Source organism: Pseudophryne corroboree, chromosome 7 (genome assembly GCF_028390025.1).
Source record: "Pseudophryne corroboree isolate aPseCor3 chromosome 7, aPseCor3.hap2, whole genome shotgun sequence".
NCBI classification, from domain to species: Eukaryota; Metazoa; Chordata; class Amphibia; order Anura; family Myobatrachidae; genus Pseudophryne; species Pseudophryne corroboree.
Window position 1 is genome coordinate 345245309 of NC_086450.1, and position 27069 is coordinate 345272377.

Genomic DNA, 27069 nt, shown 5'->3' on the forward strand with positions numbered 1-27069 from the left:
CTTACAGGAAGCCATCCAAAAGTGGAGTCACAGGTCATTGTACCAGTTCCACTCCATTTGCAAACCAAGGGTTACTATACAAACCTTTTTGTGGTACCGAAACCGGATTGTTCGGTCAGGCCCATTTTGAACTTAAAATCGCTAAACCCCTTTCTGAGGCAGTTCAAGTTCAAAATGGAGTCTCTGAGGGCGGTGATATCAGGTCTGGAGGAGGGGGAATTCCTGGTGTCCCTGGATATCAAAGATGCGTACCTCCACATTCCAATTTGGGCGCCGCATCAAGCTTTTCTCCGATTCGCACTGTTAGACAGTCATTTTCAATTCCAGGCCTTGCCATTGGCCTTTTCACAGCACCGAGGGTGTTCACCAAGGTGATGGCGGAGATGATGGTTCTCCTCCGCAGACAAGGGGTGAATATAATCCCATATCTGGACGATATGCTGATAAAGGCATCGTCCAAGGAGAAACTGTTGCAGTCTATTGTTCTCACGACTCATCTGCTCAGAGAACATGGTTGGATCCTGAACCTTCCGAAATCACATTTGGAACCGACCAGGATGTTGTCCATTTTAGGAATGATCCTCGACACAGAAGTGCAGAGAGTGTTTCTTCCTGAAGAGAAAGCTTTGGTGATACAAACAATGGTCCGGGTTGTCCTGAAGCCAGCCCGGGTCCCGGTTCATCATTGCATTCGCCTTCTGGGAAAGATGGTGGCCTCTTACGAAGCTCTGCAGTACGGAAGGTTTCATGCTCGGCCCTTCCAAATGGATCTCCTGGACAAGTGGTCGGGATCTCATCTAAACATGTACCAGGGAATACGTCTGTCGCCAAGGGCCAAGATTTCACTCCTCTGGTGGCTTCAATTACTTCACCTTCTGGAGGGCCACAGGTTCGGGATTCAGGACTGGATCCTTCTAACTACGGATGCAAGTCTCCGTGGCTGGGACGCAGTCACTCAAGGGGAAACCTTCCAAGAAAGTTGGTCAAATCTGGTAGCCGGCCTACTGATAAACTTTCTGGAAATAAGAGCCGCCTACAACGGTCTTCTCCAAGCGGACCATCTTCTGATAAACCGGGCCATTCAAGTGCAGTCGGACAATGTAACGACAGTGGCTTACATAACCCGACAGGGCGGAACAAAGAGCAGAGCTGCAATGTCAGAGGTAACAAGAATCATCCTCTGGGCAAAAAAACATGCGTTGGCGCTGTCAGCAATCTTCATTCCGGGAGTAGACAACTGGGAAGCGGACTTCCTCAGCAGACACGATCTCCATCCAGGGGAGTGGGGTCTCCATCCGGATGTGTTCAGGGAGGTAACAGATCTTTGGGTTGAACCTCAAATAGACATGATGGCCTCTCGTCTCAACAAGAAGCTTTGGCGTTATTGTTCCAGGTCGAGGGACCCGCAAGCCGTGGCGGTGGACGCCATGGTGACTCCGTGGGTGTTCCAGTCAGTGTACATGTTTCCTCCACTTCCACTCATTCCAAGAATTCTAAAGCTCATAAGGAGAACAAGAGTTCAAGCAATCCTTATTGCTCCGGACTGGCCAAGAAGGACTTGGTACGCGGATCTTCTGGATCTACTGCTAGAAGAGCTGAGGCCTCTCCCTCTTCGGGAGGACCTATTGTAACAGGGGCCGTTCACCTATCAAGACTTTCCGCGGCTACGTTTGATGGCATGGAGGTTGAGCGCCAGATATTAGTTCGGAAGGGCATTCCGAACAAGGTTATTCCTACCCTGATACAGGCTAGGAAAGGAGTAACGTCTAAACATTACCATCGTATTTGGAAAAAATATGTATCTTGGTGCGAGTCCAAGAAGTTTCCTACGGTGGAGTTTAAACTGGGACGTTTTCTTCTCTTCCTGCAAGCAGGAGTGGATATGGGCCTGAGGTTGGGATCCGTAAAGGTACAGATTTCGGCCTTATCCATTTTCTTCCAGAAACAATTTGCTGCACTCCCTGAGGTTCAGACTTTTTTGAAGGGAGTTCTGCACATCTAACCTTCCTTTGTACCGCCTACGGCGCCCTGGGATCTTAACGTGGTGTTGCAGTTCCTCCAGTCGGACTGGTAAGAGCATCTACAGGAGGTTGAGGTCAAGTTTCTCACGTAGAAGGCTGTCACTTTGTTGGCCTTAGCTTCTGCTAGACGTGTGTCGGGGGCTTTGTCCTGTTAAAGTCCCTACTTGATCTTCCATGAAGATAGAGTTGAGCTCAGGACACGTCAACAGTTCCTTCCGAAGGTTGTGTCGGCACTTCATATCAACCAACCTATTGGGGTGCCAGTTGCAACTGACTCCTCAATTTCATTAAAGTCCTTAGATGTTGTAAGGACTCTAAAAATCTATGTGAAGAGGACTGCTCGTCACAGAAAATCGGACTCTCTGTTTGTCCTGTATGATTCCAATAAAATTGGGTGTCCTGCTTCTAAGCAGACGATCTCTCGCTGGATCAGATTCACTATCCAGCATGCGTATTCTACGGCAGGCTTGCCGTGTCCTACATCTGTTAAGGCCCACTCTACTCGTAAGGTAGGTTCTTCCTGGGCGGCTGCCCGGGGCGTCTCGGCTTTACAACTCTGCCGAGCGGCTACTTGGTCTGGGTCGAATATGTTTGCTAAGTTCTATAAGTTCGATACTTTGGCCTTTGAGGACCTAAAAGTTTGGTCAATCAGTTCTGCAGGAGCCTCCGCGCTCTCCCTCCCGTTCTGGGAACTTTGGTACATCCCCATGGTACTAATGTGTACCCCAGCATCCTCTAGGATGTAAGAGAAAATAGGATTTTAATTACCTACCGGTAAATCCTTTTCTCGTAGTCAGTAGAGGATGCTGGGCGCCCGCCCAGCGCTTCGTTTTCCTGCAGTGGTTATCTGGTTCAGTACAACTTTGGTTGAGTACTGCATTGTTACTTGGTAAGTACTGTTTCAGCGGTTGCTGAGTTTCAAGCTAGTTAGCTTGGTTTGCCTTGTATGTGTGAGCTGGTATGAATCTCGCCACTATCTGTGTAAAATCCTTCTCTCAAAGATGTCCGTCTCCTCCGGCACAGTTTCTAGACTGAGTCTGGTAGGAGGGGCATAGAGGGAGGAGCCAGCCCACACTCTCAAACTCTTAAAGTGCCAGTGGCTACTAGTGGACCCGTCTATACCCCATGGTACTAATGTGGACCCTAGCATCCTCTATGGACTATGAGAAAAGGATTTACCAGTAGGTAATTAAAATCCTATTTTTGCCAGTTTGTGTTTCCAGGACCACCTTGGCTAAGTATTTACGGACTTTCACTGTGCTTTGTGGATTCTCCAGGCATTCATTCATTTTGTTTACATATTACTGTGGACTTCATCTATGCCTGCATGCATTTCTGATTAATTGTGCAAGTCCTGCAATCTGAGTTTTGTGGATTATAACTATTTCATTACTCTGCTGCAAATCTTATACTGGACAATCATACCACTGCTTCAATAAAGTAATTACAGTAGTATTCCTTGACTTCTGTGGACATTCATTACCTACAACAGTGATTGTGATACATTCTGGTCCTGTATTCAAGCCCTGGCTCATAGCTGTGTAACTACTGTACTCATCTGCTGTTTATCATCAGTGTTAAAAAATGGTGCTGCACATTCCAGTCTTAAAGGTAGAGTCCATAGTCTGCTAAGCATTACATCCTGCTATACCTCGCTCAAGACACTTCACTTTTCTACAGTCAAGTCTGGTTAACCATTTTTGTGCCACTCTGCATCTGCCTGCAACTCCAGCATTTATCCTGTTCTCGTATTTCACCTGCCAAACGTTTAGGCAGGTGAATTGTAACAACTACATAGTGTTTTTTCTGCTTTTATGTAAACCGCTTATCTATCCATAACTGGAATGGGAGTCTGTTTAACAGCATTATCTAGATACAGTACGTGGAAGGCTGACCACCAGGATCCTGACCGCCGGGTGTCATGACTGTGGTTTTTGTGAACCCAGCGTGTATGTGAAGTCCATGCAGGTAACTGGAGGATGATGGGCAGTTTGCCTCTTTTCAACCTCACTGACTATGTAACTATGTAACTATGACTACGTGTATATTTGGCTGGTCTGTGGGAATTAGTAAGATGAAGTAGTAAGGAGCAATCCCTGACTGGGGGTCGAACCCAGGCCTCAGCAGGGGGAGCCGTATCATGACCACTGGATCACCAGGGACTTGGTGTTGATAGCAGGATGGTGAATGTATTGGTGAGAATGTACTGGATAAACTGTCACAGGAGTAGGTGTTTGTGTACACAAGGTTACTATGAAATAGGTTCTCTGGAGTTGCGCAGAACTGAGATGAGAGCTGATGACGTTGAACTGGACTGGTTACCCGTGAAACTGAGAATCGGGCTGATTACCGGTGAGACTGAAAACCGCACTGTTAACCGGGCTGGGTACCAGTATAACTGGAACGCAACTGCATGTAGAACAATGACTGTGGCTGACTTTAAAACAAGGATGAAGATGAACTGAAGACTGTGACTGAGTCTTTAAGACGAGACTGAAGAATACTGCATCAGTGTCTTTAAGACGAGACTGATGGATACTGCAGCTGTGTCTTTAAGACGAGACTGACGAATACTGCGGCCATGGCTTTAAAACGAGATTGATGAATACTGCGGCTGTGGCTTTAAGACGAGACTGAAGAGTACTGCAGCTGTGTCGTTAAGATGAGACTGATGAATACTGCTGCTGTGGCTTTAAGATGAGACTGAAGAGTACTACAGCTGTGTCTTTAAGACGAGACTGATGAATACTGCGGCTGTGGCTTTAAGATGAGACTGATACTGGATATAACTGGTAACACAACTGTAATCCAGACTGGGTAGCAAAAGAGCAGAGTTTTACAGGAACCAAAGTAAAAGTGTTACCTTTTAGAGAGCTCAGCTACTAAGCTCACACAAAGCTGTCTGACACAAGGAACTGGCACAATCTGTAGCACAAGTCTCTTTACTTATACTTCCGGGTCCTTGGTCATTGGTGATTCAGAGAGTCTCAGGCTGGCACAGGATTGGATAGCTCCAGGTCAGGTGATCAGACCCTGTCACGTCAGTACTCCAGGTTAGGCTCCGATGTGGAGTGAGGCTTAGCAGGCCAAAAAACACTGAAGCCTGAACTTCTGCAAATGAACAGAGGATGCTGACTTTTAGGCCTAAACTCCAGAATGCACACAGTGAAGAATCAAAATAATGCACACAGCTGATTACTGATTACTTAGAGGAATTCCTACTCAGGTGGCTAATCAAGGTAAGCAAACACAGATTTGCAGTCTTCCTGATGAGCTGAACAGATGCATGTTACAGGATACGCTGAGGTAAGCCCCAGAATATGAGAAATACAGTCAGGATCGTGACACTGGGATGGTGACTGCATCCCTGTGGAAGAGATACCTTTATCTGCTGTTTGGGAAGTAATACTGCTGTAAGTGTGCAGAAGTTGGGGGTTACCCTTAACACAGATTAAGAATATACTGTAGGTGGCAGATCACATCTAATCTATTCACTTGACCATACAGCCCTGCACAGTGGAAAATCATTATTGGACATACTACACTATGTGGTTTTATTATCACTTTTACATGTGTTGGACTAACCAATACATTAGCTTTGTTGAAAAATTAACATGGCTCAAGGATCCTGATCACCGCATACAACAGCAATGTATTTTATTTTTAAATATATATTTTTATTTTTACTCTCATTCTTTCATACACTGTAACTTTATTGTAAGTGCCTTTTGGATCCCATCCTATTTTTCTAATTTCCTGTTAGTAATATGGTAGTTTTGGGTGATGCTAAAAGAAGGAGGATTTACAGGCAGCTTTTGGTCTGCACACTTGTTTAGATACTATTTTACTTTTTGAACAAAGTGTTGGGGGTACTTGTTGTACAGATGGAACCAGTCCAGTCTCCAAAGGGGAAAAAATTTGCTGTGACGTTATTGAAACAAAGTTATACGTAGATGTATAGATACATAAACTTGAGTGTGTGTGAATGCTGATAATGAATCAGGTCGTCCTTACTGTATGGATGATTCATGTAATGTCATACCATCCAGCCCAGCAGTTAATGCTCTATAATCCCTACTCCTGCCGTGTTCACATTATGAGAACGATTGTGACTCTTCTGCTGGCTGTTGTGAATGCCCTCAGTTCTCAATACCCAATGCCCTCATATTGATTTGCCAGTTTATAGGTGATAAACAGGTTCAGGAGGCCATTTCAAGAACATAGAGATATTACAAAATAGAGGCCCTACCTGTTGCTTAATTCATTGGTAATATGATTAAATGTTACTAGTAATCTTTGTTCTGTAAAGTTCTGCGGTGTCTGTATAAGTTGCTGTCTTCTCTTTTTTGTTTAGGTTTACCAGTAGGCAGCTGATGGGTGTAGGGTGCCCACTTATCTGCCCAGTGATCAGATTGTGAATTGGGTAGAGGCAGAGCCGTATTCAGTAGTTGGCTGTGGCAGGGTTAGGATCTGTAATGTGTATAGAAAGTAAATTTTTCTGAGAAATTACTGATTAATGCATAGAACAATGTTTCATCCTTTATCTTCTCTGTTTACAAAGCCAGACAGAGAAGACAGACTATGAGATTTGGTCACAATACCGATAGTGGAATCCCGACAGTCAGAATGCAGACGGATCCTGAAGGTAAGTACTGCGGTTGTGGTTAGGGTTAGGTACTAGGATTAGTGATAGGGTTAAAATACTTATTGGGATACACTGGATTTCTGACCATTGGTATTTTGGACCCAACCACAGACTATAATGTGATAAAATATGAATAAACTTTTTCTAAATTCACAAATTAATATTTAGGAGGAGCTCCCCATAACCTGGTAGAAACCATTAAGCATTGTCCATGTGTCAGCAGGACATATCCTGAGACAGTAATGTGACAGATGGGTTACACAGGACCATCTGTATCATATCTCCCAGTTATCTCTACTGTACCAGATTCCGGGTAGCAACACACCTATGGGGGCAGCCTCATTACAGCTCACGGGCCCTGACTGCCGCACATTGCATCAGACAGTTTTTGCTCAACAGAGATGGGTCAGTGTGGAAGATGCATGATGCCATATGAGCTAGCTCTGTGGGAGCTTTAGCACCCCCTATAATTGTGTAACCATGAAACTCCCACTGGGCAGTAATGTGATCACCCCAAATACATTTAAAAAGCATTCTCCTATATATGATTTAGTAGTGCACGTGCTATGGGGGCCCACAGCTGGGGTGTGTGTGTGCGGGCGGGGGGGGGATAAGTGGGTGGTATTTTCTCTGTGAAAACCCCATGTGCAGTAGAGCCTCTATCCATGCATGTGTATGTTTATACATTAAATAATTTTTTATTGCCATGAATAGCAATGATAAGATTTATAATGATCAGGTACAAAACAAAAAATTATTGATAAATAAGCCACTGAGGAATCTACATGTGAATTGCAATCCACTAAAGAGCAAATCTCCAGCTTTAAAGTGGAGCATGGAATACAACAAGATTCACCACCTGAATGGTTGAATAAGATGACCTCAGAATTGGAGCTTTATAAAACCAATCTTATTAAATTCAAGAAACAAAAACTGTCTCGGGTACAGCAGGACTATGAGCAGCATAAGGTATATGCATGGCTTGGCAACTCAGAGAGACAGAAAAAGCCTTTTATTCAAGCCAATAGGCGTAGGTTGCAGGGTTTTCATCAATCCAGCACATCAGCTAGCGAGCCAGAGGAGACATCATTTGAAGGTACACGTCAGCAACGTGAGGTCCCTTTAGGGGTTCGTACAAGAGCCATCATAGCCGGACGAGAAATACCCAGATGAGACGCGGCGGACAAACAAGGAGGCAGGCGAGGAGCAGCAACAAACTCCCAACCCCGAGGGGGAATCGCTGCTAATTTTTTATTTATCCTCTACGCCGCTCACTCCAGTAGAGGATAGGGTATTGAGTAAAGGTCTATCCTACATACCCACAAATTCTCTTAATCCTCTGCAGTGGAAGATTGACACTTATAAGCTCTCTAGGTCTATCAGATTAAAAGAACATTTCAAGACACAGTCCAACCACAAAGGATTCTCTCTTCCTACGCAGGTCCAAAAGCTCTCTAAATGAACGTTCGACCCAATATCGCATAATACCTCCATCAAGACGTTTCATCGATTACTGGAATCAGCTGGTAATGAATCTACTACAAAGTTGCACCCCAATTTGTCCAGAGATTAATTTGGAGCCCTTAAAGCACTGGGTAAGCGTGAGGATATCATTATACGCAATGTTGATAAGGGTGGAGCCATTGCAGTTATGGACACTTGTAAGTATCGGTAGGAATGTGTTCGGCTGCTTAGTGATCAAAGTACCTATGGCCGTCTAACAGCTGACCCCACAGTACAGTTTAAGTCAGAAATTGACTCTTTATTATCTAGGGCAGTTGCAGCCAATATTATATCTGATACAGTGGCAAAAATGTTAACCAGGGATTTTCCTGTTGTTCCAGTATTCTATACGATTCACAAATTGCACAAGGATTCCCACAATCCCCCTGGCAGACCTATTATTTCTGCCAGGGATCCCTTGGCAATTTTTTTGTGATGCATACCGCCAACCCTGCATACAGGATACATTTACGCATCTAAAGGATACCTATTCCCTTTTACGTTTGTTGCATTCTGTGGAAATGGTACCTGATGGGGTTGTGTTGGCATCTATTGATGTCGCCAGCTTATACACCTGCATCCCTCATGGGGCAGGTTTAGCAGCAGTAAGGCGACTGATCACTAATAACCGTCTGTATACAGGTCCGGATATTGAGTTTTTCCTGGAATTGATTGCTTTCACCCTGTCCCACAATTATTTTCTTTTTGATAAGGGTTTTTATATCCAGCGCACGGGGTGCACTATGGGGTCGACGGTCGCACCGTCGTTCGTCAATACCTTTACGTGGGAGGTGGAACGGGAATTGTTCTTTTTGGACCCTTGTGTCAGTGATCATCTTTTTGTGTATCAGCGATATATAGATGATGTCTTGGTGTTTTGGAAGGGATGTGGGGAACAGCTGGAGTCGATGATCAATATACATAACAACACTAGCAGTCCCATTAAGTTTACAATGGTGATGGATAATGAGCAGATCAACTTTTTGGATGTTTGCATCCGTTTGGAGAATAATCAAATCATTACTAGCTTATATACTAAGCCAACGGATCGCAACAACATCCTTAAATTTGACAGTGCCCACCCTAGAGAAACAGCTTTGGGGCTACCTTATTCACAGTTTCTCCATGTCTGTAGGATTACCAGCAATTTGGAAATGAGGGATAAACAGCTTACCACCATGACACAGAGGTTCTTCCAAAGGGGTTATCCCATCGAAATATTAGAGTCAGCCAGAGTTAAGGCTTGCAAATTCTCTCACGGGGCACTACTAGAACAGAAACCTAAAAAATTGCTTAAAGGGAGATTGCCCCGGGTCACCCAGTTTAATTTGAGTAGTGGCCACCTGAGTAAGAGAGCCAGACAGATATGGCCCATTGTTGCCACTGACAGAGATCTGGGAACAGTGTACCAAAGTAGATGTCACAACTGAGGGCTGGTGTTGGTGTGAGGCTACCTCAGTTGTAGGGGCTGGTGTACAGATGAATCTAGGTGGCTGAATAGGACTCCGAGACATAGAGGACTTCTACCTCCAATGCCCGAAGATGTGACCACGACAACAAAGATAAAAATAAATGTTCATTTATTAGACACAGTTCTGGTGGTACACCGGCAGTTAGCACAAGATGAAATGAAAGATGATTAAAAAACAGTACATGATTCCAAGAACAACAACAGCTGCAATGTTTCCTTAGGTGTGGTATCCGCACAAGACTAGCTTGGGAGTTTAAGGAGATGGACAGTCCTTACCAACACCTAGGTGCTGTAGAATAGATGGTAACTGGAACTAATCAGTAGATGGAATACGGAGGCTGAATTCACTGTAGAAGAATTAATATCTTTAGACTGCCGGTTTTGCCGGATGAAACGGATGGTGAAGAACTGTGGATGAAGTGCAGGTCCGGATGAAACGGATAATGGAAGTAAATAACACAAGTGATGCTAGAGATCGATGAGTTGAGAAACAGATGACTTGGTACTGTAAATGTCAGGAATACTGATGACGGTAGATAGGTGAACACCACTGGGAGCACAATGCTGGAAGCTGGTGTTAACTCGAATCACTGCTACTCTCAGAGAACACTGATGATACAAGGAAGTCAGGCAGGCACCGCAGGGTGATGATTGGCGCTGGTCTCTGTAGAACTGGAGACTTCAGGAGCTGGAATACCTGGAACACAGTTAGAGTCACAGAGAGCAGAGACAGGATACACTAGGTGATGACAACCAAAGCACTGACGATTTACAGGTCTAAGATCAGTTCCTTTATACCCTCAGCAGTGCAGGGATTGGATCAGCAATTAGGCAAGCTCAGCAGGACTGTGGATTGGTAGAAACAGTGTCACATGATCAGAACCAACATGGCTGCGCCCATACTGATTCTTGGAGGGAACCCTGGCTTGTATACTATATGGACTTTCACAGCAATGGCGGCAGTGGCCGCAGGACCCAGAGAATGACAATACTGCACAGCATTTCCCCAGTGCCAACAACAGACGCTACGGCAGGTGAGAGGCGCTGCACAGATCCGTAGTGTACTAACAAGGTAATCGCGGCAAGCGCCGTGGCTGACAGGAAACGTTACACGGATCCATCCACACGCTAGAAGCGCAGCAAAGGCGGCGGAGGCCGCAGCTGACAGGATGTGTAATGCAGAGCCGTCCACAAGCTGAGAGTCCAGTAATGGCGGCGAAGGGCCATGATGATTCAGAAACGCCATTCCATTTAAGAGCTTCTTATGACAGCGCCTGCAAGCCAACGGGGAAGGAATATGAAGTAGGGACATAACATCATGACTGAGACCCGGCCCTGGGACGCTGAGCCAGCCTCAGAAGACACCTGAAAGGTAAAAAAATAATGTCCAGTAGTCCGGATCGTGACAGGACCCCCCCCCCCCCCCTTTAGGAGTGGCCCCAGGACACTTCTTTGGCTTCAGAGGAAACTTTGAATGGAAATTCCGAACCAGTGTAGGAGCATGGACATCAGAAGCATTGGTCCAGGAACGTTCCTCAGGGCCATGGCCCTTCCAGTCGATCAAGTCCATTGAGCATTTGTTAAGTATTGAAATCCATTTTCTGCAAAACGGTATATTATTTCGACCAATAGTAGGTAAGTGTGGCTGTTGAGCAGTGTTATTTGATTTAGATTATCACAGCCAGAGCTGTTACATTATTACTGATTTAATAGCCTGTCGATGAGCCCTGTGTAAATGCATAGTTCTGTGGTATGATGACACGGTTTGTTTCCGTTTATTATTGTTTAGTTTTGTTTTTTATGTTTTAGGTCTAGAGTTTGCATTATGCACTGCTCAAAAAAAAAAAAAGGGAACACTTAAACAACACAATGTAACTCCAAGTCAATCACACTTCTGTGAAATCAAACTGTCCACTTAGAAAGCAACACTGATTGACAATCAATTTCACATGCTGTTGTGCAAATGGAATAGACAACAGGTGGAAATAATAGGCAATTAGCAAGACACCCCCAATAAAGGAGTTGTTCTGCAGGTGGTGACCACAGACCACTTCTCAGCTCCTATGCTTTCTGGCTGATGTTTTGGTCACTTTTGAAAGCTGGCGGAGTCTACAACCCACACAAGTGGCTCAGGTAGTGCAGCTCATCCAGGATGGCACATCAATGTGAGCTGTGGCAAGAAGGTTTGCTGTGTCTGTCAGCGTAGTGTCCAGAGCATGGAGGCGCTACCAGGAGACAGGCCAGTACATCAGGAGACATGGAGGAGGCCGTAGGAGGGCAACAACCCAGCAGCAGGACCGCTACCTCCGCCTTTGTGCAAGGAGGACCAGGAGGAGCACTGCCAGAGCCCTGCAAAATGACCTCCAGCAAGCCACAAATGTACATGTGTCTACTCAAACGATCAGAAACAGACTCCATGAGGGTGGTATGAGGGCCAGATGTACACAGGTGGGGGTTGTGCTTACAGCCCAACACCGTGCAGGACGTTTGGCATTTGCCAGAGAACACCAAGATTGGCAAATTCGCCACTGGCGCCCTGTGCTCTTCACAGATGAAAGCAGGTTCTCACTGAGCACATGTGACAGACGTGACAGAGTCTGGAGACGCCAAGGAGAACATTCTGCTGCCTGCAATATCCTCCAGCATGACCGGTTTGGCAGTGGGTCAGTAATGGTGTGGGGTGGCATTTCTTTGGGGGGCCGCACAGCCCTCCATGTGCACGCCAGAGGTAGCCTGACTGCCATTAGGTACCGAGATGAGATCCTCAGACCCCTTGTGAGACCATATGCTGGTGCGGTTGGCCCTGGGTTCCTCCTAATGCAAGACAATGCTAGACCTCATGTGGCTGGAGTGTGTCAGCAGTTCCTGCAAGACGAAGGCATTGATGCTATGGACTGGCCCGCCCGTTCCCCAGACCTGAATCCAATTGAGCACATCTGGGACATCATGTCTCGCTCCATCCACCAATGCCACGTTGCACCACAGACTGTCCAGGAGTTGGCGGATGCTTTAGTCCAGGTCTGGGAGGAGATCCCTCAGGAGACCATCCGCCACCTCATCAGGAGCATGCCCAGGCATTGTAGGGAGGTCATACAGGCACGTGGGGGCCACACACACTACTGAGCCTCATTTTGACTTGTTTTAAGGACATTACATCAAAGTTGGATCAGCCTGTAGTGTGTTTTTCCACTTTAATTTTGAGTGTGACTCCAAATCCAGACCTCCATGGGTTAATAAATTTGATTTCCATTGATAATTTTTGTGTGATTTTGTTGTCAGCACATTCAACTATGTAAAGAACAAAGTATTTAATAAGAATATTTCATTCATTCAGATCTAGGCTGTGTTATTTTAGTGTTTCCTTTATTTTTTTTGAGCAGTGTATGTAAACCAGCGAGTCACACTATTTAATATATGTTGATTTTTTTATGTACTGTTCCTGATGCTATGGTGTACTATATGTAATACACGTTTTTACGCTCTGTTTATGTGTTGCCTAGACAACATAGTGACGTGCAGATTCCCTGTCAGCGGCCCAACGCCGGCCGTGTAAGGGCGCGTCTGACGTCGGGAGGGGGGGGGGGGGGGGGATGGGGCGGCCGGGCCCGGGACGGTTGGCGGGAGCTGGTAGGTGATCGGATAGGTGGTGGCATGTATATATTTTTTACATTGTGGGTTTGTAAGTTATCTTGACGAAGGGGGAAACCCCGAAACGTTGATCCAATAAAGCTTTTTATCTTGGTTTGCACCATTTGTTGGAGACTCTGAGTGCCGCTTCTTACCCTACTGCTGCATGTGTGGGAGGCCGTTCCCACTAAGATGGCACCGGAGCATATTTGAGTGGTATATATATATATATATACCTGTATATACACACACTGTGTAGTATCACTACTGCTTGTATTTCTAAATTTTCTTCATTCAGCCTGTCAATCAGGCAGAGGCGTTTACACCCGCTGCGACCCAAACGCTTTTGGCAGCCACACACAATGGTACCTGCGCATGCAATGCGACCTGAATAACCCCCATAGTGTGTACTGCACTGAAGAATGGAATTGGGAGTTTGCGGCTGCTGTGCACAGAGGAACTTTTGCTCCTCTCTCCTACACAGTCTCTCCCACTGTCCCCTTTAGTAATCCTGCCTCTGCTCCTTCCCTACATCTATGCCTCTGCCTCCTCCCCACATGTGTCCCTGCTCCCACCATACCTGTGTCCTTACCCCCCCCCCTCTCCCTCAATCAGGCAGAGATGCTCGTGGGCCGGGTGGGGGGGGGGGGGGGGGCACTCCGTTTCCCAGGTGGAGACGGAGCATTGTGGGGACGGCATCTGGGAAACTGGGTTGGTGGCAGATGAATGGGGGGCGTGGTGTGACGTGATCGGGGAGGCTGCGTGACGTCAAACGCAGCCGATGCGATCAAAAAGATGGCAGCAGGCTGCCCTACTTTCTACATGCTGAAATTGCAGTGCGACCGCAATTACAGTGTGGTCGCAGGGGGAGATGGCAGTTAGCATGCTGGGTGGCCTTGCCCTGCGATGGGCGGCCCTCAGCATGCGATCAAAAGGATTGCAAATTCTGCTTATAAGCAGATTTTGCAATCCTTACTTAATATGATCCAGTGTCTAATAGCCTCCTTTGTTATCACATGTTGCTTAAAATGATATGACTTTATGTAACATTCATACATCCCAAAACAGACCACTTGTACAAGGGGCTTTTGGATACGCATAGGGAAGCCAATCCGGGTCGTTTTTTTCAATTCTGGGACTCGGGATTGAAAATTGCTCAATTCTGGGATACCCGGGATTGAGTTGGTCACTGAATATACAGCGCCCCTGCCCCCCCCCCCCCCCCCATACACACACAATTTAGACAAAAATGAAAACATGATTCACTGACTCACTCAGGAACAGGCAGCAGCAACCAATCGACACTTGACACTGACGACACACGCGGCAGCACAGTTCAGAAGTCATTCAGCTTCAGCAAATTGTCGCTGACAGGCTGCAGCTTCTTGGCTCTGGCTGACTCAGGCTGACCAAGGGCTTGCTTGCTTACCTCTGGCATTTGGCAGAGCAACACTGGACATTGGGCTGGGCAGTGGTGGCACTGTGGCACGCAGCATCAGGACAACCGCCTCCTCTTGTCCCTCAAACCTTATGGCCTCCCTCCCAAGTACTGACTCCGAGTCCCAGCCAGGCGTCAGACTGATGAACCCTCCTCCAATTGTGCCCCTCTTCTCTCTGGCTGCAGCAGTCCTCCTCACTTATGCGTGGTATGGGCAGGCGTGGCTAGTGTGGGGCCGCACAGCGTGACCTCAGACATCATGTCACGCCGCGTACAGCAGCACGGCCGGGGTCAGCTGGGCAGCATCTGAGTAGTGTGCAGCAGGTGCTCAGGGCTGCCCGGCATTAAAAAAATACAGTAAACCCCGCATGTGCTCACTAATCCCGAAAACCTGGGTTGGAAGCTCCAATCCCGGGATTCAAATGATGCCAATTTTAGGCCAAAATTCCAGGATCCCGCTGATCCTGATCACGGGATTGGCCACACTTGAAATGCTCTAGGCTCACACAGCTCCAGATATTTGCCCGCTTGTGCTGGATGCCACCTATATGAAATTGAGGTTGATGCAGTGTGCCCAAAGGTTTGTTCATGTGGATGCAGCACAATACCAGTTCATTGCTGTGTTTAAGCATTGCTTAGAAATTCTGGAATTTAAGCCTTGGATTACAGCACATATTCGTTCCGGACAGGGTTGGATACTTGCATAACACAAACTGTTTTTTCCTGTTGTGTCCATTCAGGACATTGGCTGCTGAAAGTTAACGGCTTATAAATGTAACGTACACTGAGTTTATGGCAATCTCTGTATGGGCAACCCAGAATGCATATTACCTGCATGCCTTGAGGGGATGTATTGCTTTACCTAACTTTTCCTTAAAAAGGAATCTGATTGGCTGCTAGTGTTTTTTTTAAGTTTTCCAGCTTCATGTGAGATACCCGTCCCCTTCCTGTTATTCCTGCCATCATTCTCCACGGCCAACCCTTGCTAGTTGCCAGTAATGTATGTGTAGATGTCCCCCCGGTTTTATACTGGCTGTGTTTGTCCTAATGTTGCTCATGTTATGTTATTTAATCTTGCAGGTCATAAAAATAGTACAGCTGAAGAATAAAGTCTGGCAATAAGAACCAGATGGAGAATAAACTTGTGGACTCAAAACTGCAATTTTTTTTGTTATAATAGTAACTTAATAGACATTGGGGGTCATTCTGAGTTGTTCGCTCGCTAGCAGTTTTTAGCAGCCGTGCAAACGCATTGTCGCCGCCCACCGGGGAGTGTATTTTCGCTTTGCAGAAGTGCGAACGCCTGTGCAGCAGAGCGGCTGCAAAAACATTTTGTGCAAAATAAGACCAGCCCTGTACTTACTCTTCGTGTGCGTTGATTGTAACGTTGGAGGGATGGCTTTTGACGTCACACCCGCTCAGCGTTCGCCTAGCCACGCCTGCGTTTTCCCTGGCATGCCTGCGTTTTTCCAAACACTCCCAGAAAATGGTCCGTTGACGCCCAGAAACGTCCCCTTCCTGTCAATCTTCTTGCGGCCGCCAGTGCGACTGAAAACGTCGCTAGAACCTGTGCAAAATCACAATTCTCTTTGTACCCGTACGTCGCGCGTGCGCATTGTAGTGCATACGTACACGCAGTTTAGCCGATTTTTACACTGATCGCTACGCAGAGAACAACGGCACTAGCGATCAACTAGGAATGACCCCCCCATGTTTACTATTTTACAGATTTCTTCTTTTGTGGAATATTCTCATTACCATAAAGGTAATTTAAAAAGTGCAGTCTCTGCAGAACAAATACGTGCAAGGAGTTTGCACAACAAAGTAACATGATTCAAAGGTACAAAAAATGTGTACTGTATGTTCTAATGATAGCAGCAGGAGGAACAGGCTGAGAGCACTTATACCCCTCATTTTACAGCAACATGCAAAAATTGGATTTTATTTTGCTGAGCAATTTTCATTATTTCAATGAGCTTTAAGTGACGGAAAGTGTTGAACTGTGGGAAGCTGCTCAGCATTTCTTCAGATTTTACACGTCTTCAGAGGTGGTGAAAATCAGGCCTCATTCTATACTTTCAATGGGATGCCTTATTCACTTGAACATTGAAAGGTAATAAAAACATTCGATTGACACATGCAATAAATACAATTTAGTAATACATTATTTAAGGCAGTATTTTAGTATAAAAATGAAAATTTTACAATGAATGACAGGAACAAGCAAAAAGTAGAATAGACAGCCCTGTAAAGAAAAACGAGTCCCAATAACAGCAGCTTAATTGGTTGCTGAGATGTCTGGTATGCAATGCAGTTTTACCATTGGTGGAGAAGCAAAATTCATGTGTTGGAAATAGATCTCATGCTAGCAATAGTAAATCCATAGAAGAAAAAAATCCCAAGAAGGATGGTAAGTCTGATGAAACCACCAAAGTGATAGAGGAACTACAAATGCTTTGCTGCTCAGCTTTAGTGAGATACTTCCCAGGATTGTTTCATTCTAGGGATTTTATTATTGTTGGCAGGAGACCTGTTTCCAACACAGGAACAGCAAAAGTTATGCTGGGTACACACTAGATGATATTATGAATGATATGAACGATATGCCTGATTCCATAATTTCAGAACGTACTATCATTTACATCATCCTGTGTGTATGCACTGTGACTAAATCGCAGATGATGTGTGCTCACGCAAATAGTCATGACATCCCCTGTCATCTGTACATGCAGATCAATAAGGGCATGTCGTTGATGATACCATGCAGCCGAATGCAGCATGGCCACGTAAGATTTTTTTTTACCGTTTTCTAGTGTTTGGGGTGAATGGTTGATTGCAATTTTCTCCCATACATTAACAGATTTTCGTTCCAACCAGCTCAATTAGTTGGCTAATTGGATAGCTCATCTTTAGGTGTGTGGTTAGTTTTAATTGTATTTATACTCAAATAAATTTTACAGTTCATAAATTACCTTCAAGATGTATTTATTTGTGTAACCTTTTTGTCATAATTTTTTTTTTTAACAAATGACCCCAAACTCTGCTGGCTAAATGCTTATAAAGTTTTGTTTTATGTAACATAAAAATCTGGCTTTTCATGGGAGTGCTGCCATATATAACATTCAAATATGGAATCTTAGAATGAAATGTCAAATACACTCACCTCATTTATTGGCTCCAACTGTCCTTTTTGATATCCGCAATGAAGCAAATGGAGAAACATAAAAGAGACAACAACACCAATTTAGTGATTTTTCCTTTTTGCATGATCAAATATTGGTGCAATTTATTATTATATTTCTATCATTATTATAGTACATTAGTCTCCAGTATGAATTTATTTAGCTTCGTATCACTGCAGCTCTCTTCTAGAACGTATACCCTGTCTTTTTACTGTGTATGAATTTTGGTAGGCTTGTATCTTGTGAGATAATTTGCTGCTCTCATGGAATCATTAGGACTCATTTAGCTGACCAGTATTCCAGATGGATCACACAGCTCAAAATATAGGATAGGTATCGTTGAAGCTAAAACACGCCAGCCCCAAATGCTGGCACGTACATCGTGCACTGCTGTTTGAACTGTATGAGAGCTGCGATGTACAGGCATGAAGATCAGAGATCATGCTACCTGCACTACTCAGAGCTGTTTCCTTATGTTGCATTCCTTGTGGAGTGCCACACTGGCATATTCTTACTAAGCATCATAAACCGCTTGTCTGGTCGAGCCCTTAGATCCCACTTCAATCATTGGTCATTATTGGTTACTCACCACAAAGACATACAGTGGTATTAAACTCTAACTCTCGTGCCTAGTATTTTAATAATCAGAGTCTAATGATCAGTGTTTCTGGATAATTTACAATTAAATTTCCTCATGTGCCTCTAACTAATGAGTCTCACAGACCAATCTCCATGGAACACAGGTTTCTACTGTATGTTCTCAGAGCTTCCACTTTCTCAACGGACTGGTAGCTGCCTCGTTAATTCTCAACTTTTCTAAAGTTCTAACATAGAAATGGCAGGGTTGGGGCTGGGTGACCAGCGGTGGGCATCCCGGCGGTCAGCATACCGACCCTGGGATCCCGGCTGCAGAATGCCAGCAGGGGGGGGGAAATAGTCCCTGTTAGTCAGCATGCCAGCTGTAGGGCTTTTGATCGCTCAGGATCCTGGCGTTGGCATGGTGACTGCCGGGATCCCGAGCGCCAGTCACATGACTGGATCCCAAATGGCATTGGCAAATATGCATATGTACATTTTCACTTGCCTACAGTATCTGTAATATGAGATACATGCGTCTTAACATATATACAACCGAAAATCTAATATAGAGACACGTCCAATACGAATATACAGCAATCATAATCATCTCAAGCTAGCTTCCATCTGGTGTATTCTACATATTTACTACTGAATACATTTCATATATGAGTAACCTGAAATAAGAATCTCATCATTCTATCAATATCGCTTATACAACAAAGCTTAAAGAACAAGTACAAGTTGAGTCTCCCTTATCCAAAATGCTTGGGACCAGAGATATTTTGGATATGGGATTTTTCCGTATTTTGGAATAATTGCATACCAAAATGAGATATCATGGTGATGGGACCTAAATCTAAGCACAGAATGCATTTATGTTTCATATACACCTTATACACACAGCCTGAAGGTCATTTTAGCCAATATTTTTTATAACTTTGTGCATTAAACAAAGTGTGTGTACATTCACACAATTCATTTATGTTTCATATACACCTTATACACACAGCCTGAAGGTCATTTAATACAATATTTTTAATAACTTTGTGTATTAAACAAAGTTTGTGTACATTGAGCCATCAAAAAACAAAGGTTTCACAATCTCACTCTCGCTCAAAAAAGTCCGTATTTCGGAATATTCCGTATTTCGGAATATTTGGATATGGGATACTCAACCTGTATTATATAAAATAAAATAAAAAAATAAATAAAATTGGATAAAAGATTGGATTCACAGCTTAAATGTGTTCACAATAGAAACGTACTATTTTTACTTATTTCCTTGTTTTGATTTTTTTATTACAGTTAAAATGTTGTCTTTAAACCTCATCCAACATAAAGTCAATTTAAGCATAAGAGAAACAGGGTAATCTTGATGGCCTAAACGTTATGTGAAATCATAACTGGATAAAACAGTGGATTAAATTATGTAGTTACAATATATAAGTATATTAAAATACATATTAAGATACATACACAGAACATATATAAAATAAAAATGGTTCACAAGCCACAATGTTAGAATATACAATTCTAACATTATTTTATAGACAGGGGTCTCTGTGTACATCCTAGATATGCAATATTTTGGTGTTTTTTTTTATTATTATTATTATTATTACTCGATTTTTTTAAATCTTGTAAAATAGCTATATATTCTATTATTTGTATAAAATATGCATACGTAGAGACACTAATTTTCAGAGCCAAATTTTCTGCCGATCTTCTTCTAGATGAGCGATTATTTGCTACTGCGCATGCACGAAAAATTCTGAAAACCCCTATGGTGCATGGGATACACAGAGTGAACGCACAAACGGGACAGATGGTAACAGAGAGGAGCAAAAAAAGAAATAAAAATGTGTCAAAGTACTCTATGGTGGTCATTCCGGGCTGCTCGCTCGTTGCCGATTTTCGCTATGCTGCGATTTGCTGCTAAATGCGCATAGTACGCAGTGTGCATGCGCTTAGTTATTTAACTAAAAACGTAGCAGTTTTGCTGTTGTTCGTGCGGCGCTTTTCAGTCGCACTGCTGATCGGTGAGTGATTGATAGGAAAGGGGTGTTTCTGGGTGGTAACTGAGCATTTTCCGGGAGAGTGCTAAAAAACGCAGGCGTGTCTGGAGAAACGGGGGAGTGGCTGGCCGAACGCAGGGCGTTTTTGTGACGTCAAAGCAGGAACTAAACGGACTGAGGTGATCGCAATCTAGGAGTAGGTCTGGAGCTACTCAGAAACTGCAAGGAATTATTTAGTAGCAATTCTGCTAACCTTTCGTTCGCTATTCTGCTATGCTAAGATACACTTCCAGAGGGTGGCGGCCTAGCGTGTGCAATGCTGCTAAAAGCAGCTAGCGAGCGAACAACTCGGAATGACCACCTATACTGGGGCACTCAAATGTTAGTAATATGCTATCAATATTCATTTTTATTGGTATGCTCTAAAAATATAGAGAAACAAATATGCAAAATAAAAACACTTTAAAAACAGGGTATAGTCCTAATTAGAAGATCACCAATATCAAAGAGTACAAACATGGGGCCTCATTTAGATGTGGTTGCTGATGCAATTGCTGTTGCTATTTCTTCTCGTCCGCAATCGTGACTATAAGCTAATATGGGCAGAAGCTTACCTGAGTATTGGGACCCCCACTGCTACCTTCATTACCATCATCGCAGATCGAGTCATCACACAGATTCTGAGTACCTCCGAAGACGCGCAGGCTGACCTGCTCTCCTGGGACGTAGAGGGCTCTTTAGTAGCAAGTGAGTTTGCACTTGCTAATTTATGCACACCCAGAAAACGCGGTCTGAACGGCCATGACACGCCTGGACTTACCACTTAATATATGATTGGCGTCACCTGTGTGAACTATTTAATTGATAAGAAAGGTGTTTCAACACAGGTGATTGTAGTCAAAAAATTAAGAAGGAAGTCCAGGTAGAGAGCATTTTGTCCCTCCTGGAATGGGTCATGGTGGGAGGTATAGACTGCGTATTTTACATTTAAACCAATGGTGTATATTAGTTTTGACTAATAGTTTAATAATGCCTGGGTACTCTTTATAGCTCCAGCTAATTGAAAGACAACTATTTTATAAACTTTTCTTATAGTGTAACAAAGACAACTTAACCTTAAAATACACATAGAAAAATAAAATAATTTATCTTGTCACATGCAAGAATAGCAGCAGCCTCTGTACTACTAACACACTGGGACAGGACTTAGGAGGACTCCCTGTGTGTGTCTCTATCTCTAGACCCAAATGGTTTAGCTGCATAACAGTTTACACAGGACTCAGACACCCAGGTGGGGAAGAGGAGAAGCTGGGATCCCTGTGTCACTTACAGCTCTCTCCACCCTTCTATCTCTCCTCTGGACAGAAAGCTCCATCGGTAGCTCATGAAACATGATATTCCTGTATCTCTGCCTGCACTGCATACTGTCCTGCTCGCATTCTGGCTGCTGGTTCTGCTGCCGCTTAAGAGGGACAGATAGTGATGTCAGTGTGCTCTGGCCAGAATATCTATATCTCAGTCTTAGACAGTCTGCACACACTTCATTGGACAGGAAGGAGTGCCTGGTCTCATATAATGTTGCCGATAGAGGAAAAAGAGAAGAGAGAAGCCGGCACATCCATAGTTTTAACAAAATCTTTATCAAATAATAAGGTTCTTTGCATTCAAAAGTACATAAAGTGCGTTGTGAGGGAAATGAGGCACAATAGCATAATTTTTCATGGCATCATACATGTTAAATACTTATCAAAATGAGCATCACAGGATCGTAGTTAGCCATTCCCTCAGTTCTGATAGCTCTGGTCAGCTCTGCTATTTCGGTGTATAGCAAAACCCCATCATTAGGAGCATGCATAAATACACTAAAAGTGAAAATATGTATGTATGTATGTATGTATGTATGTATGTATGTATGTTCTTCATAGGCTCCTACATGGCTTGATGGATCTTGACCAAACTTGGTACACATAGTACACATCATTATCCAACTTAGAATACTTGCAGGGATTAAAAAAAATAAACACCACACTTTTTTAGGGCCAGGGCCACAAACACACACACACACACACACACACACACACACACACACACACACACACACACACACACACACATATATATATATATATATATACCAGGTTATCTTCAAGACCCTAATGAGGGTCTCAAATAGAGGGCACTCACCAATCAGTTTCCATAGATAAAAAGATTTATTTAGACCATTGAAGTCATCACATACATGTCGATGTTTCGGCTTCGCAGAGCCTTTCTCAAGACCACCACAGGAGACATCTGTTCAGCACGCCAGAGCTGCTCTCTGGCGTGCTGAACAGATGTCTCCTGTGGTGGTCTTGAGAAAGGCTCTGCGAAGCCGAAACGTCGACATGTATGTGATGACTTCAATGGTCTAAATAAATCTTTTTATCTATGGAAACTGATTGGTGAGTGCCCTCTATTTGAAACCCTCATTAGGGTCTTGAAGATAACCTGGTATATGTGGAGGTTTATATAGGCCTCCTTGAGGTGCACCCCACTGATGACTGTGATATAGCTGGGAGTGCGGACATCTACAATGCAATATATATATATATATATATAGGATGGGGTGTAACGGACGGCACTCCAGCGTATAGATAAATGAACAGAAGACCAAAGTGGCTACCACTTTGGTCTTCTGTTCATTTATCTATACGCTGGAGTGCCGTCCGTTACACCCCATCCTATACAGCACTTTGGAAGGGCACCCAGACTGGCTGATTATAGTTGCATTGGAGTGCCGGACACCATCCCTGTCTGTATATATATATATATATATATAGTATAAAATACAAATTCCCAAGTACGCTAGGATGGAATGTATTTACACACTTCGTCAGGCGATAATTTCGTCAGAATGTAGACTGGAGGATGTTTAAAACTGGGTACCTATAACCGACACCCCTCACCAAAATAGTCACCCAAACAAGAGGCCAATCGGCCAATTAGTAAAAAGTTATTTTAATAACATGTAATTGAACATATGAGTTTTTACACAGTTCACAATATAAAATTATATGAATAAAATACAACCAAAAGAATACACAGCCAACACGTTTGCGAGATGGATCCTAGATACCCCTCACCTTTTGCAAGGTGCTTGCTCGACAGGGAGTATCTTCACAAACTAGATTGTGATCCTTTGACTGACAAACCCAACGCGTTTCGTCTTATCGACTTCATCAGGGGCAACGAGTATAGAAAGAGGACTAATTTGCTCTCGATGGATTTGTATAAATAATCCTATCCTCAAAAGAGGATTATTCGAAATATGTCGGGACTTAATAAGTGGAGCTCTTATATTCGGACTCCTAAATGGATATTTCCAATTAAGTGATGATGTTTTATGGACTGCCTTAAAGATAGTTTTGGCGTAAAATCTTTGTCAGACCGCCTATAGGAATTATTGATTCTAGCCTCCTAGGAGTGCTGACAACCGTATATCGGCATTTTAGTAAACTACCTAAAAAATGGTATCCACCTTTAAGAACCGAGACTACTTCTAATTCAAATATTGACCTTCATACAGTAGAAAACTCCAGAATTAAATGGCTGGTTTGACAATCTCAAAAAGGTATAAATGATGTGGCTTCCTCAATAGGTCTCACAGAATGGATCCTGGGAAAACTTTAGCTGCATGTGGAAGTCTCCAGGATCCATTCTGTGAGACCTATTGAGGAAGCCACATCATTTATACCTTTTTGAGATTGTCAAACCAGCCATTTAATTCTGGAGTTTTCTACTGTATGAAGGTCAATATTTGAATTAGAAGTAGTCTCGGTTCTTAAAGGTGGATACCATTTTTTAGGTAGTTTACTAAAATGCCGATATACGGTTGTCAGCACTCCTAGGAGGCTAGAATCAATAATTCCTATAGGCGGTCTGACAAAGATTTTACGCCAAAACTATCTTTAAGGCAGTCCATAAAACATCATCACTTAATTGGAAATATCCATTTAGGAGTCCGAATATAAGAGCTCCACTTATTAAGTCCCGACATATTTCGAATAATCCTCTTTTGAGGATAGGATTATTTATACAAATCCATCGAGAGCAAATTAGTCCTCTTTCTATACTCGTTGCCCCTGATGAAGTCGATAAGACGAAACGCGTTGGGTTTGTCAGTCAAAGGATCACAATCTAGTTTGTGAAGATACTCCCTGTCGAGTTCGCACCTTGCAAAAGGTGAGGGGTATCTAGGATCCATCTCGCAAACGTGTTGGCTGTGTATTCTTTTGGTTGTATTTTATTCATATAATTTTATATTGTGAACTGTGTAAAAACTCATATGTTCAATTACATGTTATTAAAATAACTTTTTACTAATTGGCCGATTGGCCTCTTGTTTGGGTTACTATTTTGGTGAGGGGTGTCGGTTATAGGTACCCAGTTTTAAACATCCTCCAGTCTACATTCTGACGAAATTATCGCCTGAAGAAGTGTGTAAATACATTCCATCCTAGCGCACTTGGGAATTTGTATTTTATTCTGTATGTTTTGAGGTCTTCCAACAAAGATCTCTCCCGAAGTGCTGCTCCCAGGTTGGCGCGAGATAAAGATACTATTGTGTTTTGTATATATATATATAGATATAGATATAGATATCCATGCGAATGGATGAGGCGGCACTCGTCCGGTCTTTATACAGTGATTTTTTATTACTTTGTGTATTCCTATATATATTTATATATATATATATATATATATATATATATATATATAACATGTATGTTCCTGCACTCACATCGGAACAATAAACAACAGTGAGGTGCTCCCTAGTGGAGATCTCCCTAACAGGGTAGACCCACAATATTTAAACAAAAGTCCAACAGTGTGGAGGTGCACTCGTCGAGTTCAAACAGTCAGCGACTTCAATTTGTTCACAACAGCTTTATTTCAGTCTATATTCGGCTCATTAGGTCGACGTTTCGATCCTCATTCAGGGATCTTTCTCAAGACAGGCTTCGATTTACATACAATATTTTGAAAGCATCATATATTGATTACTACAAAAGAACAAAGAAAAATAAATAAAATAACTCACTTAAAGGAACAAACACAAAACACATATATGGACTACCACACTCCAACAGTATTTAAATGCAGAAATTTCTTAACACCCAATGTGGTTCAAATACAATACCACGCCTCTGTCTATGCTTGCCAAGTGTGCACACCAGCTCCTGATACTAATCAATTAACACCAATGTGAGGTATAGATTTCTCAGAAATGTGCAACAGCTGTTGTGCAGGGGGTGTTAATGACAACATCCACTTACTCAGAAAATCAATATGTCATGTTCAGACAATAAATGTGCTGTATGGTTTAGTCAGGCTTACTTCTAACAGGATTCTGCAAAAATGAGTTAGATAAAACATATATACATATATATATACACACACATATATATATATATATAAGTGCATATATATACAAATATACATACACACACATATACACAACTGCATGTGCATAACCACATACACCATTAGAGTCAATAAGTCCCCATATTCCAAGTACCACCAGTGAGACAACATAGACTGCAATACTTACTGGTGTGGTTACTTAGACACACAATCACGGGGCAACTCAGACAACATAGGAAATCACTGTAAAAATAATACAAACAATTCATACATCCTCCTATAGCCAAAAGTATATAGGTCTACCAACAGCTCCTTCAAGTATGATTCAGTACTCACCCACAGTGTGAGAAATGCTGACACCCTCTACAGCCACAATTTTGACAAGCAAACAGACCGGACTTATATACCCCTACCCCGGAAGTACCGGGACGGCCCATAGTAAATTCCCCTCCACACTTTTCTCACTTAAGTGTGAATATCCCACATGTGCACATTTCCACTTGGCCAAACTTACTTACAGTGTAGCCATAGAGACCATCCGAGTTGCTTAACACAGCTCGGTGCGGTCTAATACCTGATCGCGCCGCGGGTGGAACGCAATGCGTTCCACAGCTCAAAATCCGGAAGTGCCATGTTCACTCGTGTCATAGTCTACGGAGACCATTGCGGGACAAAACAAAACTCGTTTTCATCCATAGACATAATCCGCTCCGCTATTCAGGAGCTTAATGCTGCCAATTAGGTGCAAAGAAAGGTTCCCTCATCTGGCACACCACAATAGACATTATAATGGGAGGAATAACCACGGTGATCCAATACTAAGGGGGATAAAATCTCTAGATAATACTGGGTGGTCACGAGATTGATGTAAAATCTAAAAGATGCATACTCATGCAATTCCTTATCTGCTAATGGGAACAAAAATATTTAAGTCATATGAACCAGTCCATTTGCCGATTCGTGCTGGTATAATCACACCTAGCAAGAATGTTCAGAGATACAAATACAAATAGGCGCTATACATGGAGCGTGGCAGTCATGGTATACAGACAAAACTCACTGGATACTTATTAAAAAACATATATATATATATAGGGAAAGAAGATATAGCGACACAGGACGGAAAACCTAAACTTCCATAGCATAATTGGGAAAACCTATTAGATATTTACATAAACTCAGATA

General features: G+C 43.3%; 1 protein-coding gene across 3 annotated transcripts in view; it reads right to left on the reverse strand.

Annotated features, from left to right (window-relative positions):
* The window catches only part of SYT17 (synaptotagmin 17), a 274794-nt gene that overhangs the window by 166936 nt on the left and 80789 nt on the right, over positions 1-27069 (reverse strand). For all 3 annotated transcript variants that reach the window (XM_063934394.1, XM_063934393.1, XM_063934395.1), the window contains exon 2: positions 17869-17886. In XM_063934394.1, the coding sequence (XP_063790464.1) occupies positions 17869-17886 (18 nt within the window). The remainder of the gene's footprint in view (positions 1-17868; positions 17887-27069) is intronic.